We start from the raw sequence: 18,192 nt of genomic DNA, 5'->3' as shown, positions 1-18,192 counted from the left end.
CAGATAATAAAAGAATAACAACAAATAACCAAATAGGCAATGTTCAAAGCAGCAAAAACACAATATATAATATAGACAACTATGTATGTACAGGTCAAGTACAAACCCGATTCCCAAAAAGTTGGGACACTGTACAAATTACGAATAAAAAGGAATGCAATAATTTACAAATCTCATAAACTTATATTTTATTCACAATAAAATATAGATAACATATCAAATGTTGAAAGTGAGACATTTTTAAATGTCATGCCAAATATTGGCTCATTTTGGATTTCATGAGAGCTACACATTCCAAAAACGTTGGGACAGGTAGCAATATGAGGCCGGAAAAGTTAAATGTACATATAAGGAACAGCTGGAGGACCAATTTGCAACTTATTAGGTCAATTGGCAACATGATTGGGTATAAAAAGAGCCTCTCAGAGTGGCAGTGTCTCTCAGAAGTCAAGATGGCAAGAGGATCACCAATTCCCCCAATGCTGTGGCGAAAAATAGTGGAGCAATATCAGAAAGGAGTTTCTCAGAGAAAAATTGCAAAGAGTTTGAAGTTATCATCATCTGCAGTGCATAATATCATCCAAAGATTCAGAGAATCTGGAACAATCTTTGTGCGTAAGGGTCAAGGCCGGAAAACCATACTGGATGCCTGTGATCTTCGGGCCCTTAGACGGCACTGCATCACATACAGGAATGCTACTGTAATGGAAATCACAACATGGGCTCAGGAATACTTCCAGAAAACATTGTCGGTGAACACAATCCACCATGCCATAAAACTCTAAAGGTCAAAAAAGAAACCATATCTAAACATGATCCAGAAGCACAGGCGTTTTCTCTGGGCCAAGGCTTATTTAAAATGGACTGTGGCAAAGTGGAAAACTGTTCTCTGGTCAGATGAATCAAAATTTGAAGTTCTTTTTGGAAAATTGGGACGCCATGTCATCCGGACTAAAGAGGACAAGGACAATCCAAGTTGTTATCAGCACTCAGTTCAGAAGCCTGCATCTCTGATGGTATGTGGTTGCATGAGTGCGTGTGGCATGGTCAGCTTACACATCTGGAAAGGCACCATCAATGCTGAAAGGTATATCCAAGTTCTAGAACAACTTATGCTCCCATCCAGACGTTGTCTCTTTCAGGGAAGACCTTGCATTTTCCAACATGACAATGCCAGACCACATACTGCATCAATTACAACAGGCTGCGTAGAAGGAGGATCCGGGTACTGAAATGGCCAGCCTGCAGTCCAGATCTTTCACCCATAGAAAAAATTTGGCGCATCATAAAGAGGAAGATGCGACAGTTGAGCAACTAGAAGCCTGTATTAGACAAGAATGGGACAACATTCCTATTCCTAAACTTGAGCAACTTGTCTCCTCAGTCCCCAGACGTTTGCAGACTGTTATAAAAAGAAGAGGGGGTGCCACACAGTGGTAAACATGGCCTTGTCCCAACTTTTTTGAGATGTGTTGATGCCATGAAATTTAAAATAAACGTATTTTTCCCTTAAAATTATACATTTTCTCATTTTAAACATTTGATATGTCCATTGTCCATTTGATATGTTGTATTCTGAATAAAATATTGAAATTTGAAACTTCCACATCATTGCATTCTGTTTTATTCACAATTTGTACAGTGTCCCAACTTTTTTGGAATCGGGTTTGTATGTGAAAATTAGAAATGAGAAAATAAAAATAAAATTAGTGAGTGTGGTGAATGGATAGTGTATTATAGTTGTGTGTTCCACGTTTATTGTTGAGCGTTCATGAGATGGATTGCCTGAGGGAAGAAACTGTTCCTGTGTCTGGTCGTTCTGGTGCACAGAGATCTGTAGCGTCGACCAGACAGTAACAGTTCAAAGAGGGAGTGTGCTGGGTGTGAGGAGTCCAGAGTGATTTTACCAGCCCTTTTGCTCACTCTGGATAAGTACAGTTCTTGGAGAGTGGGGAGGGTTGTACCAATGATTCGCTCAGCAGTCCGGACTACCCTCCGTAGTCTGCTGAGGTCAGATTTGGTAGCTGAGCTGAACCAGACAGTTATAGAAATGCAGAGGATGGATTCAATGATGGCGCAGTAGAACTGTTTCAGCAGCTCCTGTGGCAGGTTGAACTTCCTCAGCTGGCGAAGAAAGCACAACCTCTGCTGGGCCTTCCTGACAATGGAGTCTATGTGAATATCCCACTTCAGGTCCTGGGAGATGGTGGTGCCCAGGAATCTGAATGACTCCACTGCAGTCACAGTGCTGTTCATGATGGTGAGTGGGGGGAGAGCAGGGGGGTTTCTCCTGAAGTCCACTATCATCTCCACAGTTTTGAGCGTGTTAAGCTCCAGGTTGTTAAGACTGCACCAGACAGCCAGCTCCTTAACCTCCTGTCTGTAAGCAGACTCGTCACTGTCCTGGATGAGGCCGATCAGTGTGGCGTCGTCTGAAAACTTCAGGAGCTTGACAGAGGAGTCTTTAGAGGTGCAGTCGTTGGTGTAGAGGGAGAAGAGCAGTGGGGAGAGAATGCAGCCCTGAGGAGCTCCAGTGCTGATGGTACGAGTGCTGGATGTGAATTTACCAAGCTTTACTAACTGCTGTCTGTCTGTCAGGAAGCTGTTGATCCACTGGCAGACGGGTGTGGGGACAGAGAGCAGGGTTAGTTTATTTTGAAGGGTTTCCGTGATGATGGTGTTAAAAGCGGAGCTGAAGTCCACAAACAGGATCCTCACATAAGTCCCTGGTCTGTCCAGATGCTGCAGGATGAAGTGCAGTCCCATGTTGACTGCATCATCCACAGACCTGTTTGCTCTGTAGGCAAACTGCAGGGGGTCCAATAAGGGTCCAGTGATGTCCTTCAGATAAGCCAAAACCTGTCTTTTAAATGATTTCATGGCTACAGACGTTAGGGCCACAGGTCTGTAGTCATTAAGTCCAGTAATTTTGGGTTTCTTTGGGACGGGGATGATGGTGGAGCGTTTGAAGCTTGAGGGGACTCCACACAGCTCCAGTGATCTGTTGAAGATCTGTGTGAAGATGGGGGCCAGCTGATCAACACAGGTTTTTAGGCAGGCTGGTGACACGCTGTCTGGGCCTGGTGCTTTCCTTCTTTTGTTCTTCCTGAAGACCTGGCACACATCATCTTCGCTGATTTGAATCGTAGGTGTGGGGGAGAGAGGGGTTGCTGGAGGTGTGAATGGTTTTGTAGAGAGGTGTTCAGGGCGAGTGTGGGGTGATCTTTCAAAACGCAAATAGAACTCTTTCAAGTCGTCTGCCAGGTGTTGATTCTCCACAGTGCTGGGGGATGGTGACTTGTAACTGGTGATATCCTTCATTCCTATCCACACTGAAGCAGGATCACTGGAAGATAATTTTTTCCTGAGCTTGTCAGAATAATTCCGCTTTGCCACTCTGATCTCATTTTCCAGTGTGTATTTGGCCTGTTTGTACAAGACTTTATCCCCCTTTCTGTATGCATCTTCTTTGGCCTGATGGAGCTGTCTGAGTTTTGCAGTGAACCATGGTTTGTCATTGTTGTAGATTAGATGAGTCCTGTTAGGAATGCACATATCCTCACAGAAACTGATATAAGATGTTACAGTCTCTGTGAGCTCGTCCAGATCGGTGGCAGCGGCTTCAGAAACAGTCCAATCAGTGAGGTCGAAACAGGCTTGTAGATCCCGCTCTGTTTCGTCAGTCCATCTTTTAACAGATCTTAATACGGGCTTTGCAGATTTAAGTTTGTGCCTGTAGGACGGTATAAGATGAACCAAACAGTGATCAGAGAGTCCTAAAGCTGCTCGTGGAACAGAGTGATATGTGTCCTTTATTGTTGTGTAACAGTGATCTGAACAGCACATCTTCTTTAACACAGTTACATCTGTACACCACCTCTCATTGATGTAAAAGCATGTCCTGCCGCTGCACGATTTCCCCATTGATTCTGCGTCCCGATCTGCTCTGATCAGCTGATAATTAGGCAGATGTAGCACGCTGTCCGGTATGTTGCCATTTAGCCAGATTTCCATGAAACACAGAGCAGCAGAGTTAGAAAAATCCTTGTTTGTCTGGGAGAGCAGAAGGAGTTTGTCCGTTTTGTTGGGTAGAGAGCGGAGATTCGCCAGATGGATGCTAGGCAACGGTGTTCGAAATCCTCGCTGACGAAGCTTCACGAGCATGCCGGCTCGCTTCCTGCGCCTCCTGTAGCGTTTGACAAGAGCTACGGCTCCGCCAACTACAATGTCCAGCAAAACGTCCGAAAAATCAAAATCCAGTAAAAGATTTTGTGGTGTGTTCTGCCGAATGTTCGGCAGGTCATCCCTGGTAAAACTGATCGCATTTGAAAAACAAAAAACAGGAAAAACAAACAAAAACAGTACAAACACTAAAGAGCAACGCACAATAGCTGCCATCATCGGCGCCATCTTGGATTGAGCATATTAACCCGGGATTATCAGGGATTCATTAATATTTTATTTTGAATTAATAAATTATTATATTAATTATTATAGAAATTATTACATAATTAAATAATTATATTGACCACAGGCTACCGGACTGTAGGCAATTGCACGTGATGTAACCAGCATTCGAATTATCACAAATATGCTAAATGCGTTTTTCCTGCTTACACATTCATGGGTCATATACAGGTCCTTTTAAAAAAATTTGCATATTGTGATAAAGTTCATTATTTTCTGTAATGTACTGATAAACATTAGACTTTCATATATTTTAGATTCATTACAACACAACTGAAGTAGTTCAAGCCTTTTATTGTTTTAATATTGATGATTTTGGCATACAGCTCATGAAAACCCCAAATTCCTATCTCAAAAAATTTGCATATTTCATCCGACCAATAAAAGAAAAGTGTTTTTAATACAAAAAAAGTCAACCTTCAAATAATTATGTTCAGTTATGCACTCAATACTTGGTCGGGAATCCTTTTGCAGAAATGACTGCTTCAATGCGGCGTGGCATGGAGGCAATCAGCCTGTGGCACTGCTGAGGTGTTTTGGAGGCCCAGGATGCTTCGATAGCGGCCTTAAGCTCATCCAGAGTGTTGGGTCTTGCGTCTCTCAACTTTCTCTTCACAATATCCCACAGATTCTCTATGGGGTTCAGGTCAGGAGAGTTGGCAGGCCAATTGAGCACAGTAATACCATGGTCAGTAAACCATTTACCAGTGGTTTTGGCACTGTGAGCAGGTGCCAGGTCGTGCTGAAAAATGAAATCTTCATCTCCATAAAGCTTTTCAGCAGATGGAAGCATGAAGTGCTCCAAAATCTCCTGATAGCTAGCTGCATTGACCCTGCCCTTGATAAAACACAGTGGACCAACACCAGCAGCTGACATGGCACCCCAGACCATCACTGACTGTGGGTACTTGACACTGGACTTCAGGCATTTTGGCATTTTCTTCTCCCCAGTCTTCCTCCAGACTCTGGCACCTTGATTTCCGAATGACATGCAAAATTTGCTTTCATCCGAAAAAAGTACTTTGGACCACTGAGCAACAGTCCAGTGCTGCTTCTCTGTTCAAAAGTGGCTTGACCTGGGGAATGCGGCACCTGTAGCCCATTTCCTGCACACGCCTGTACACGGTGGCTCTGGATGTTTCTACTCCAGACTCAGTCCACTGCTTCCGCAGGTCCCCCAAGGTCTGGAATCGGTCCTTCTCCACAATCTTCCTCAGGGTCCGGTCACCTCTTCTCGTTTTCTGCCACACTTTTTCCTTCCCACAGACTTCCCACTGAGGTGCCTTGATACAGCACTCTGGGAACAGCCTATTCGTTCAGAAATTTCTTTCTGTGTCTTACCCTCTTGCTTGAGGGTGTCAATGATGGCCTTCTGGACAGCAGTCAGGTCGGCAGTCTTACCCATGATTGCGGTTTTGAGTAATGAACCAGGCTGGGAGTTTTTAAAAGCCTCAGGAATCTTTTGCAGGTGTCTATTAGTTGATTCAGATGATTAGGTTAATAGCTCGTTTAGAGAACCTTTTCATGATATGCTAATTTTTTGAGAATTTTGGGTTTTCATGAGCTGTATGCCAAAATCATCAATATTAAAACAATAAAAGGCTTGAACTACTTCAGTTGTGTTGTAATGAATCTAAAATATATGAAAGTCTAATGTTTATCAGTACATTACAGAAAATAATGAACTTTATCACAATATGCTAATTTTTTTAAAAGGACCTGTACAATATGTGCTACATGGGAGGAAAAAACAATCGGAATTGTGTCATGTAACCATGTAACCATGTAATGTAAATGCAGCCTTACTGACTCTTAAGCTGCTTTTCCAACACCATGCCAAAACGTTGTCATTACTTAACCATTCGATGCCGATCCAGTACAGCAAGTATATGATTTCATTTTCCACTGTGGGGCTGATACTTTATAAAACAAATGTGTCAGTTGTTGTCTTGATAACACAAGTGTTTACACATGGCTTGCTACAGAGAGAAGATAGTAAACAGACAGCAAGTGACCAATCCTGACTGGTGACATCATTACATGGTGCAGAGGCGTCAAGCACATTCAAAGTGAGGGGGCACGTGCCTCATTTTATAGTGTAAACAGCTTCAGTGATTTTAATGGGTGTTTTTGAGAGAGCTTGAACTCTAGACTGCCAGTAAAATGTTATTTGATAATATAAATGTTCTTTGCTCTCTTTCTGTATAATGAAAGTGTTATGTTTAGTAGCCTAACTTACAATGTTTTTATTCACATTAACTTTCAATGTTAAATTCACATTAAATATAAAGTCAGTCGTATTAAAATATGTTATGGCATGACACCCATATCTAATAGATTACATTTTTAGGTTACTTTGATCATCGTCCACTAGATAAACTAACATAATCTATAAAGGTGAGAATCAAGATATTTCATGATATAGTTAATGCCTTTGGGAATGTTTCGAATACAAAGGAAAAAATAAATAAAACATATGTGCTGTTGTGCCTGCTGTGTGTCACATGACGACCCTACCCCAACTCATGCCCCCTCAAAAATTATGAGTTCATGATGCCCCTGATTACATCATTACCAGCATTATTATTTGTAATTGTGCTGTGCCAAAGCAAGTTCAGTTCAGACTCATTATTCCATTTCAGTTTGTCAAATGTCTGTGAAATTTTTTACATTTGTGTCTTAGCCGCTGTAGTATACAACAAGTATAAAAATAAACTACACTTGTTTCTGTTTGTAAATGTGAGCTGACTTGACTTTTAGCAGGACTCTTCTTGAGTTGACTTGCTTGGTTTGTGTGCAGTATGGCTTGAGACTTACTTGAGACATGATGGTAGGGAATTGAAACTTAATTGTGACTTGAACATGTTTGATTTGGCCCCACCAGATATTATGATATAAGTCATATATTAGTTATAAATACATTGTTGATATATTAATGCCAGTTACCAAAAATCAATGCCAACATCACATAATAGATATCTGGAATTTGCATTTTGACTAGTCAAATCTACTGTAAATTACTACTAGTAAAGTCAGGTGTACTAAATGCTAAAAATGCTTGGCTTTCTATGTAAGTGTAACTAAAAAGATAGACTTTTCCAAAGTCACTGCCATTTACTGTAAATATTCAACAGAAACAGATCAGTTAGAAGTTAGGGAATGTCAAGTTTGATGTACTATTTTTGTGATTTAAAAAACTTCTCTGTAAGTCATAAAAGCTGTTTGTTATTTTTTGTTGCCCCGTTTTTTGTTGCCGTGTGCAGCAGTTTGGAATGCTACTTCAATGTTCAATGCACATTCATTAAACATGTCAAAGTCATGCAGCATTTACATAAATAAACATCAAGAATTATACAACAAACTTTGCCAATTTTTTTTTTTTTTGGTTTATTTATTTTATTATTAAATCACAACATTTGTACAAAAACTCATTTTGTAGTTACATGTGTAAAATGGCTCCTCCACATCCTGGTCATAGGACTAATTGGAATGTTCTTGATTGATGTTGGCATTGGAATGGTTTTGATTAATGTTTTGAATGTTGATGTTCTGTAAGAGCGCAGTAAATATGCTGAATAGCTTATCTGTTTCTATGTAATTGTAGCTGAGAGAACTGTGTGATTTGCTGAATGAAAACTACACAGAGGAGGATGACAACACACTTCGTCTGCATTACTCTCCACAGTTCTTGCTCTGGTGTGTTTTATTTCTTGACCTACAGCTACACGTAACTATAATCTTATTATTTTTCTCCATGTTTTATGAACATTATATTTTATGGAATGCAGGGCTCTGTGCCCCCCTGGATGGCAATCACACTGGAATTGTGGAGTTCGAGTTAAGTCCAGTCAAAAACTTGTGGGATTCATAAGTGCCATTCCTGCTACTATTAAAGTATTTGACACGTAAGCACAGAATTTTCTCAGTCGGTTAAAATTAATTTAACAATTTTGGTTGATGTAAATGACAAAAATATTCCACAGAGAACTAAAGATGGTGGAGGTGAACTTCCTGTGTGTACATAAAAAACTTCGCTCAAAAAGAGTGGCACCAGTCCTAATCGAGGAGCTCACCAGACGGGTCCATCAGCAGGGTATATGTCAAGCAATATACAGCACCACTGCAGTCCTACCAAAACCTATTGCAAGCTGTAGGTATGATGCAAATTATAAGGATATCTCTCTCCCAGACCACCACTGCTGTTTTGTTTGTAGTATTGTTTCAAACTAAATTCTGTTTCTCTCCATGGCTGTTAATAGGTATTGGCACAGGTCTCTGAACCCACGCAAGCTGATTGAGCTGAATTTCTCCTCTCTCACTCGTAACATGACCCTGCAGCGTGCTGTCAAGCTAAATCGGCTCCCTAAGGTCAGACTGCCCTCCTGAGGGCCATCATGTAACATAGTTTGTGCAGTGCCATATTACCTTTTGAGTTAAGTTCACTCAACATTGTGTCAGTAGCTGACGCTATATGGATCAAATCCTATAATATTAATACAGAGGGTCTAGATCAGCTGCAAGCGAATCCATTGTGCTAAGCTGAAAGTGCTTCATGCAATAAAGTTTACATAAGCTCAGCAACATAAGAGCAAGAAGCTCAAACAATAAAATAATATTATACTGTATAATAATAATAATAATAATATAAACAATATAATAAATAAGAAATTTTTGTTTCCCAACTTTAGCAGGATGAAACCTTAATATTATCAGATTTTACAAATGTGTTAAAATTATTTTGTTAAATAAGTTTAATTCATATCTTAAGTTTGGTATCACTATTTTATAACATTATTCATATTTAAAATTTTTCCTTCGCCTAAATTCACTACATCAGACTTATGTGCCCTCCAGAAGCTTGCGTTGACCCTCTAACACTTGCACTCTCTATTCTCTATTATTTATTCTATTTTTATTCTAACTACTTATTTTCTTTTTAAGAAAAGATGACCCTCTAACACTAGTGTTCTCTATTCTTTTTTTATTATTTCGACTTTCTTTAATATTTATTTATTTAATAATTTTTGACATCTCAGTCTGAGTTAAACCTCTTTTTTGGCTCATTTTATCAGTAAAAACAAGCACACCTGAATATAAGGAGTTTTTCACTTCCAGCCGTCATGGAAAATTGGAAAATCATGGAAAATATCAGAATATCAACGTGCCTAATAATTATGTACGTGCATATATATATATATGAGGGGAAGTCCACTGGGAGGAGACCCCGGGGAAGACCTAGGACACGCTGGAGAGACTATGTCTCCCGGCTGGCCTGGGAACGCCTCGGTGTCCCCCCGGAAGAGCTGGAGGAAGTGTCTAGGGAGAGGGAAGTCTGGGCATCTCTGCTTAGACTGCTGCCCCCGCGACCCGGCCCCGGATAAGCGGAAGAAGATGGAGATGGATGGGAAGTCGTGGCCTAAAGGTTAGAGAGTGGGACTCGTAATCAAAAGGTTGCGTTTTCGAGTCTCGGGCCGGAAGGGATTGTAGGTGGGGGGAGTAAATGTACAGCGCTCTCTCCACCCTCAATACCACGACTGAGGTGAGACCCTTGAGCAAGGCACCGAACCCCCAGCTGCTCCCCAGGCGCCGCAGCATAAATGGCTGCCCACTGCTCTGGGTGTGTGTTCACGGTATTTGTGTGTGTTCACTGCTGTGTGTGTGCACTTTGGATGGGATAAATGCAGAGCACGAATTCTGAGTATGGTCACCATACTTGGCCGTATGTCACGTCACTTTCACTTTTATTTATATATATATATATATATATATATATATATATATATATATATATATATAGTGCCCTCCAAAAGTATTGGAACAGTGTCAAGACATTTACAAATATGATTAAAAGATGAATATGAGACAAAACTACAGAATGTCACATTTTATTATTGGGTGAATCAACACATAGATGTTTTACCAGCTAAGAAGTTCAGAACTTTTAGAGTTTCATCTGAAGTGAGCATACGTATTGGAACAGTTGCCTCACAGGTCTTTCTAAGTGATCAGCTGTGTCCTGTTGCATTAATTCTTCAGATATTAAAAGCAGGGAATTTGTCGTATCAGTTATATCCATTATTTCTGCATTCTGAATCTTGTATTCGATGATGACACACACAAACCAGGATGAACATGAGGGAGCTGACTTTGAGAGAAAAGCAAGCAATTTGGATGCTAAAAGAAAATAGGAAGTCAATTAGAGCTATAGGAAAAACAAAGGGCATGGAGAAATCAAGAGTTTGGAAACCACCAGCGACAGCAGCAACCAACAATGACCTGATCGGCTGAGAAAACAACAGTAGTTGATGACAGACAAATCATAAAAGCTGTGAAAATGAACCCTAAAAGATGTGTCTGTAAAATCACCAACAACTTCCAGAAAGCTGGGGTGATGCTCTGACAATTTACTGTCCTCAGGAGACTTTGACACAGAATTACAGATGCTACACTGCAAGATGCAAACCTCTGACCAGCACCAAAAATAGAAAGGCAACATAAGAGTTTGCAAAAAAAGCACAAAGGTGAGCCAGAAGAGTTTTGGAACTGTGTTTATGGACTGATGAGACAAAGATGAACCTTTATCTAAGTGATGGAAAGCAAAAATGTGGAGACAAAAAGGGAACTGCAAATCATCCCAAGCATACAGCCTCATCTGTAAAGCATGGTGGAGGTGGTGTCATGGCATGGGCATGCATGGCTGCCTCTGGAACAGGCCCTCTCAACTTTACTGATGACTTAATGTATGATGACAGTAGCAGAAAGAATTTGGAAGGGTACAAAACCGTCTTGCCTACCAATATTCAAGAAAATCCCACCAGATTCATTGGGAAGTGCTTCATATTGCATCAGGACAATGACCCAAAACACCCTGCCAGTTCAGTCAATGAATTTATAAGGGCAAAGAAATGGAAAGTCTTAGATTGCCCAAGTCAATCTCCAGATTTAAATCCGATTGAACATGAATTTCACCAGCTGAAGAGGAGAGTAAAGGCAGAAACTCCCCAAAACAAGCAACAATTGGAATTGGCTGCATTAAAGACTGGGAAAAGCATTTCAAAGGATGAGACCAAGAGTCTGGTGATGTCTATGGGTCACAGACTCACTGCTGTGATTGTGTGCAAGGGATCTGCAACTAAATAATAGCTTTTAATCTTTTATATCTGCCTTATGTTCAACTGTCCCAATACTTATGCTCACATCAATGAGTGGGATGAACTCTAAAAGTGCTGTTCTTTTTATTTGGTAAAACAAGTATGTGTTGAAAAGGCTAATAATAAAATGTGACATTCTGTAGTTTTGTCTCCTATTCATCTTTTAATCATATTTGCAAATGTCTTGACTCCACAGCCAACAGAGCAATTTTGTCTTTACTGTTCCAATAATTATGGAGGGCACTGTATATATATATATATATATATATATATATACAAATAACTATAATCAGTCGTGGCCTAATGGATAGAGCGTTGGACTTGTAACCCGAAGGTTGTGGGTTCGAGTCTCAGGTCCGGCAGGGATTGTAGGTGGGGGGAGTGAATATCCAGTGCTCTCTCCATCCTCAACACCACGACTGAGGTGAGACCCTTGAGCAAGGCACCGAACCCCCAACTGCTCCCCGGGCGCCGCAGCGTTGGCTGCCCGCTGCTCCGGGTGTATGTTCACTACTGAGTGTACACTTGGATGGGTTAAATGCAGAGCACACATTTCACTGCTGGTTATACTCTGTATAATTGTGTATGTGACAAATAAAACCATTTTTTTTTTTTTTTTTATAATCATAAATACAATTTTCATTTTTAATATTTTGTTGAGAATCCTTTGCAGGCGATGACTGCCTTAAGTCTGGAACTCATGGACATCACCAGAGACTGGATTTCCTCTTTATGATGCATTGCCAGGCCTTTACTGCACCTGACTTCAGTTGTTGTTTGTTTGTGGGCTATTCCTTTGTTATTTCTACATCAATTAAGCAGGTAAAAGGTTCTGGAGTTGATTCTAAGCATGTCATTTGCATTTGGAAGCTGTTGCTGTGAATCCACATCATGCAGTCAAAAGAGCTCTCTATGCAAGTGAAACAGACAATTGTTAGGCTTCAAAAACAAAACAAATCAATTAGAGAGATAGCAGGAACATTAGGAGTGGCCAAACCAACAGTTTGGTCATTCTGAGAAAAAAAGAATGGACTGGTGAGCTCATCAACATAAAAAGGCTTGGACATCCATGGAGGACAACAGTGGTGGATGATCGGAGGATCCTCTCCATGGTAAAGAAAAACAGTTTCACAACATCCAGCCAAGTGAAGAACACTCTCGAGGAGGTATGCGTGCCACTGTCAAAGTCTACAATGAGGATAAGACTTAACGAGAGCAAATACAGAGGATTCACCACAAGGTTCAAACCAGGCCAGATTAGAATTTGTCAAAAAAAAAAACATCTAAAAAAGTCAAGTCAAGTCACGTTGAGCTTTGTCATTCCGCTACATGTGGGGACATACAGTGGAACGAAATGTCGTGCCTCGCAGGACCACGGTGCTACATAAATATAGACATACAACAATGAAGTAAAAAAACACTTTAAACCTATAAGCCTATAAAAAACACTATAAACCCATACACAACTAACCTACTGACAGATTTAACTATAAGTGTACTATATATAAGTACAGTTGCATGCGAAAGTTTGGGAAACCCTTGCAGAATCTGTGAAAATTTGAATAATTTTAACAAAATAAGAGAGATCATGCAAAATGCAAGTTATTTTTTTATTTAGTACTGTCCCGAGTAAGATATTTTCAATAAAAGATGTTTACATGTAGTCCACAAGACAAAAAAATTGCTGAAATTATTCAAATAACCCCATTCAAAAGTTTGGGAACCCTTGGTTCTTAATACTGTGTGTGGTTACCTGGATGATCTACGATGTTTTGTGATGGTTGTTCATGAGTCCCTTGTTTGTTCTGAACAGTTAAACTGAGCACTGTTCTTCATAAAAATCCTCCAGGTCCTGCAGAATCTTCAGTTTTCCAACATCTTTTGCATATTTGAACCCTTTCCAGCAGTGACTGTATGATTTTGAGATCCACCTTTTCACACTGAGGATGATTGAGGGACTCAAACACAATTAAAAAAGGTTAAAACATTCACTGATGCTCCAGAAGGAAACACGATGCATTAAGAGCCGGGGTGAAAACTTTTGAACAGAATGAAGATGTCCAAATGTTTCTTATTTTGTAGAAATATATATTTTTTTCCATTTAGTACTGCCCTTCGGAAGCAACAGAAGCTACTTGCATGTTTCCTGGAAGACAAATTAAGTACAATTTAACTTGATCTACAAATTCAAAAAGTTTTCACCCCCAGCTCTCAATGCATCGTGTTTCCTTCTGGAGCATCAGTGCAGGATGATTTGTAGTGCATGAGCATGTAAACATACATATATTGCTGAGTCTTTTGTGGGATTGTGTACACAAGACAGTGTGTGTAAAGTGTCTAGTGCACATAAAGGAGAGTGTCTTACTACAGGTGGTTTGTACAGGCCCACTCACCTGTGTGTAGCACACTTCGAATTGCACAAAAAAAAGTTCCATACAGTTTTTTCTTTTGTGTGGTAAGGTTGGGGGGGGGGGGGGGGGGGGGGGGGTGTTTGGGGTGGGGGGTGGTCCATGTTTCAGGAGGTAGGGGTTTGCATGGGGTTTCAGAGGGGGGCGGGGTGATTTGAGTTCAGGGCTCTCACAACCTGGGGGAAAAAGCTGTTGAGCAGTCTGGCGGAGCGGGCTCTGATCCTCCGGTACCGTCTTCCTGATGGTGGGAGCTGGAAGAGACTGTGAGAGGGATGGGTGGGGTCTTTCACAATGCTGTTGGTTTTGCTGGAGCATCGTGTAAGGAAAATGTCCAGGATGGAGGGGAGAGGGGCACCGATGATCTTTGCAGCTGTGTTCACTGGCCACTGGAGGGTCTTGCGGTCAGCAGCACTGAAGTTCCCCTACCAGACAGTGATGCAGCTGGTCAGCACACTCTCAATGGTGCCTCTGTAGAATGTGGTGAGGATGGGTGGAGGGAGACTTGCTCTTTTCAGCCGGCGGAGAAAGTGTAGGCGCTGTTGTGCCTTTTTGGAGAGTGACATGGTGTTGGTGGTCCAGGTGAGATCCTCTGTGATGTGCGCCCCCAGGAATTTAGTGCTGCTGACTCTCTCCACAGTCGAGCTGTCGATGGTCAGTGGGGGGTGGTCAACGGAGTTTCTTCTGAAGTCCATCACAACCTCCTTTCTCTTCTCCACATTGAGGGACAGATTGTTGGTGCCACACCATTCAGCCAGCTGTGCCACTTCCTCTCTGTAGTGCGTTTCATCGTTGTTGCTGATGAGACCTACCACTGTTGTGTCATCAGCAAATTTGATGATGTGGTTGGAGCTGAACTTGGCAGTGCAGTCGTGGGTCAGCAATGTGAAGAGCAGCGGGCTGAGCACACAGCCTTGTGTGGCCCCTGTGCTCAGTGTGGTAGAGACATGGACTGACTGAGGTCTTCCGGTTAGAAAGTCCAGGATCCGATTACAAAGGGAATTGTTAAGGCCCAGCAGGTTTAGTTTATTTATGAGCTGTTGTGGGATTATTGTGTTGAATGCCGAGCTGAAGTCAATGAACAGCATTCTAACATAGGAGTCTTTATTTTCTAGGTGGGTAAGAGCCAGGTGGAGGGTGGAGAAAATTGCATCGTTCGTAGAACGGTTTGGATGGTATGCAAACTGGAGCGGGTCGAGTTTTGATGTTGTGCATGACTAGCCTCTCAAAGCACTTCATCATGATTGGAGTCAGTGCTATGGGACGGTAGTCATTTAGACAGGACACAGGTGATTTCTTTGGTACCGGTATGATTGTTGTGGATTTGAGACATGTGGGGACGACTGCCTGGCTCATCGAGGTGTTGAAGATATCTGTCAGCTGTCAGCTGTGCAGCACAGTCTCTCAGAACACGGCCAGGTATGTTGTCAGGACCCGCAGCCTTGCGTGGGTTAATCCTAGATAGGGTCTTCCTTACGTCGGCTGGAGACAGACAGAGCGCTCGGTCATTGGGAGGTGTGGGCAGTTTTTGTGCAGGTGTGTCATTCTGCATTTCAAACCGTGAATAAAAGTGGTTGAGTGCATCGGGGAGGGATGTGTCATCATCACATGCCTGTGGTGGGGGCTTGTAGTCAGTGATGGTCTGAATGGCTTGCTACAGGCTCTGTGTGTCTCTGCTGTCTGTGAAGTGGTTGTTGATTTTTTGAGCATATGACCGTTTTGCATTTTTGATGCCACAGGACAGACTGGCTCTTGCTGTTTTGATGGCTGCTTTATCTCCTGATCTGAATGCTTCATCTCTGGTCTTTAGCAGCCCACAAACCTCTGTTGTCATCCATGGCTTCTGGTTTGCACGTGTGGTGATGGTCTTGGTGACTGTCACATCATCAGTGCACTTTTTGATGTAAGCAGTCACAGTTTCAGTGTACTCCTGCAGGTCTGTGTGGTTGTTGTAGGTTGCTGCCTCTTTAAACATGTTCCAGTCTGTGTCCTGGAAGCAGACCTGTAGTGCTGAGGTGGCATTGTCTGGCCATACTGTGATCTGTATTTGAACCGGTTTGGCGAGTTTGAGAAGTGGTCTATATGCTGGGATTAATATATCAGTGATGTAGTCTGAGTACACGAGGTGGGGGCGGGGTAAAGCCTTGTAAGAGTTCTTTACTGTTGTGTAAACAAAGTCCAGTGTGTTGTTTCCCCTTGTTGTAAAGTTCACATGTTGGTAGAACTTTGGCAAAACTGTCTTTAAGTTTGCATGGTTGAAGTCACCGGCTATGATGAAAAAGCCGTCGGGGTTATTTGTTTGTTGTTCACTGATGTCGCGTCCTTAGCGTTTGCACACAGGGGTATGTAGACCGCAACAATAACAATGACCGTGAACTCCCGCGGCAGATAGAACGGTCAACATTTCACAAACATAAACTCCACCAGCGATGAACAGTGTTTTGATAATACCACAGCATTATTACACCAGTCTTTGTTGATATACACACACAAGCCACCTCCGCAGGTCTTACCAGACAGTGATGAATCTCTATCCACTCGGAAGTTGGTTAGCCCGTGCAGCTGAATGGCGGAGTCCGGGATGTTGTCGTTTAGCCATGTTTTTGTGAAAACAAACACACAACAATCCCTTGCCTCATGCTGTGTAGACCGACTGAGTTGAATTAAGTCCAGTTTGTTTTCCAGAGAGCGAACGTTTGAGAGCATGAGTGTTGGAAGAGCCGGTCTTGTGGGGTTAGCTCTTAGCCTAGCTCGTATACCTCTGCGCTTACCGCGCTTCCGTCCTCTCTCACACCGCTTGCGACGCTGCCTTGTGCGGGGTAGCGTCAGTAGGCGAGGCCGCGGTCTCGAGGTCCGGCTTCAACAGTAAACAAAGGCCTCGTAGCTTCTCAGTAGCCGCCAGCGAGAGTTGATGTTCATATGCGTTGCTGATAATCAAAAGACTTTGGCGATCATAGATGAGTTCTGGGGTGATTTCCTTATGAGTTACCGGTAAACTGACACTATTTGGAGACGAACAGACGACATTAAAAGACATAAAAGCACCGTCTTTGGGACCCGGAGCAGCCGCTGCATCTGATCATGCCGCCATGTTTTTTGTCAGAAAGCCAGACCACTTCTAGAAAAGTAGTCTTTGAATGGATGAAATTAATATCAACCTGTACCAGAATAATGGGTAGAAAAAAGAGAAGGCTTGGAAGAGCTCATGATGCAAAACATACAACATCATCTGTAAAACATGGTGGAACAGTGTGATGGCATGAGCATGCATGGCTTCCAGTAGCACTGGGTTACTGGTGTTTAGTGATGACGTGACAGAAGACAGAAGCAGCCAGAAGAATTCTGAAGTGTATAGGGATATACTGTCTGCCCAGATTCAGCCAAATGCAGCAAAGTTAATTGGACAGCGCAAATAGTACAAATGGACAATGACCCAAAACATACAGCATAAGCAACCCAGGAGTTTTTGAAGGTAAAGAAGTGGAATAGTCTGCAATGGCCAAGTCAATATCCTGATTTCAACCAGACTGAGCATGCATTTCACTCGTTAAAGACAAAACTAAAGGCAGAAAGACCCACAAAGAAACAACAAACTGAAGTCAGCTGCAGTAATGGCCTGGCAAAGCATCACAAAGGAGGAAACCCAATCTTGGTAAATATACTGTACATCCCATCCTCTAGCAGGTGCTGTAATGAAGAGAATATATATATATATATATATGCACACACACACACATTTCAAAAAGTGAAACTTTCATATATTCTAGATTCATTGCATGTAAAATAAAGCATTTCAAAAGTTTTTGTTTTGTTTTGTTTTAATTTTGTTGATTAGAGCTTACAGCTCATGAAAGTCAAAAATCCAGTATCTCAAAATATTAGAATATTTATATTTGAGTTTTATTAAATGACCATCCCTACAGTATAACATTTTGGGTATCTCTTGTTCTTTCAAACCACAATAATGGGGAAGACTGCTGACTTTGCAGTGGTACAGAAGACAATCATTCACACCCTCCACAAAGAGGGTAAGTAACAGAAGGTCATTACTTAAAGGGGTGGCTATTCACAGAGTATTGTATCAAAGCATATTAAATGCAAAGTTGACTGGAAGGAAGAAATTGGGTAGGAAAAGGTACACAAGCAACAAGGATGACCGCAAGCTTGAG

General features: G+C 41.8%; 1 protein-coding gene across 2 annotated transcripts in view; it reads left to right on the top strand.

Moving 5' to 3' along the window:
* Positions 1–18,192, top strand: part of nmt1b (N-myristoyltransferase 1b) — a 52,091-nt gene that overhangs the window by 19,672 nt on the left and 14,227 nt on the right. For both annotated transcript variants that reach the window (XM_079389352.1, XM_079389351.1), the window contains exons 5-8: positions 8,072–8,163; positions 8,256–8,372; positions 8,451–8,621; positions 8,727–8,835. In XM_079389352.1, the coding sequence (XP_079245478.1) occupies positions 8,072–8,163; positions 8,256–8,372; positions 8,451–8,621; positions 8,727–8,835 (489 nt within the window). The remainder of the gene's footprint in view (positions 1–8,071; positions 8,164–8,255; positions 8,373–8,450; positions 8,622–8,726; positions 8,836–18,192) is intronic.

This window comes from Barbus barbus (genome assembly GCF_936440315.1).
Source record: "Barbus barbus genome assembly, chromosome: 32".
In the NCBI taxonomy this organism is placed as follows: Eukaryota; Metazoa; Chordata; class Actinopteri; order Cypriniformes; family Cyprinidae; genus Barbus; species Barbus barbus.
This window is presented reverse-complemented; position numbering and strand designations above follow the sequence as displayed.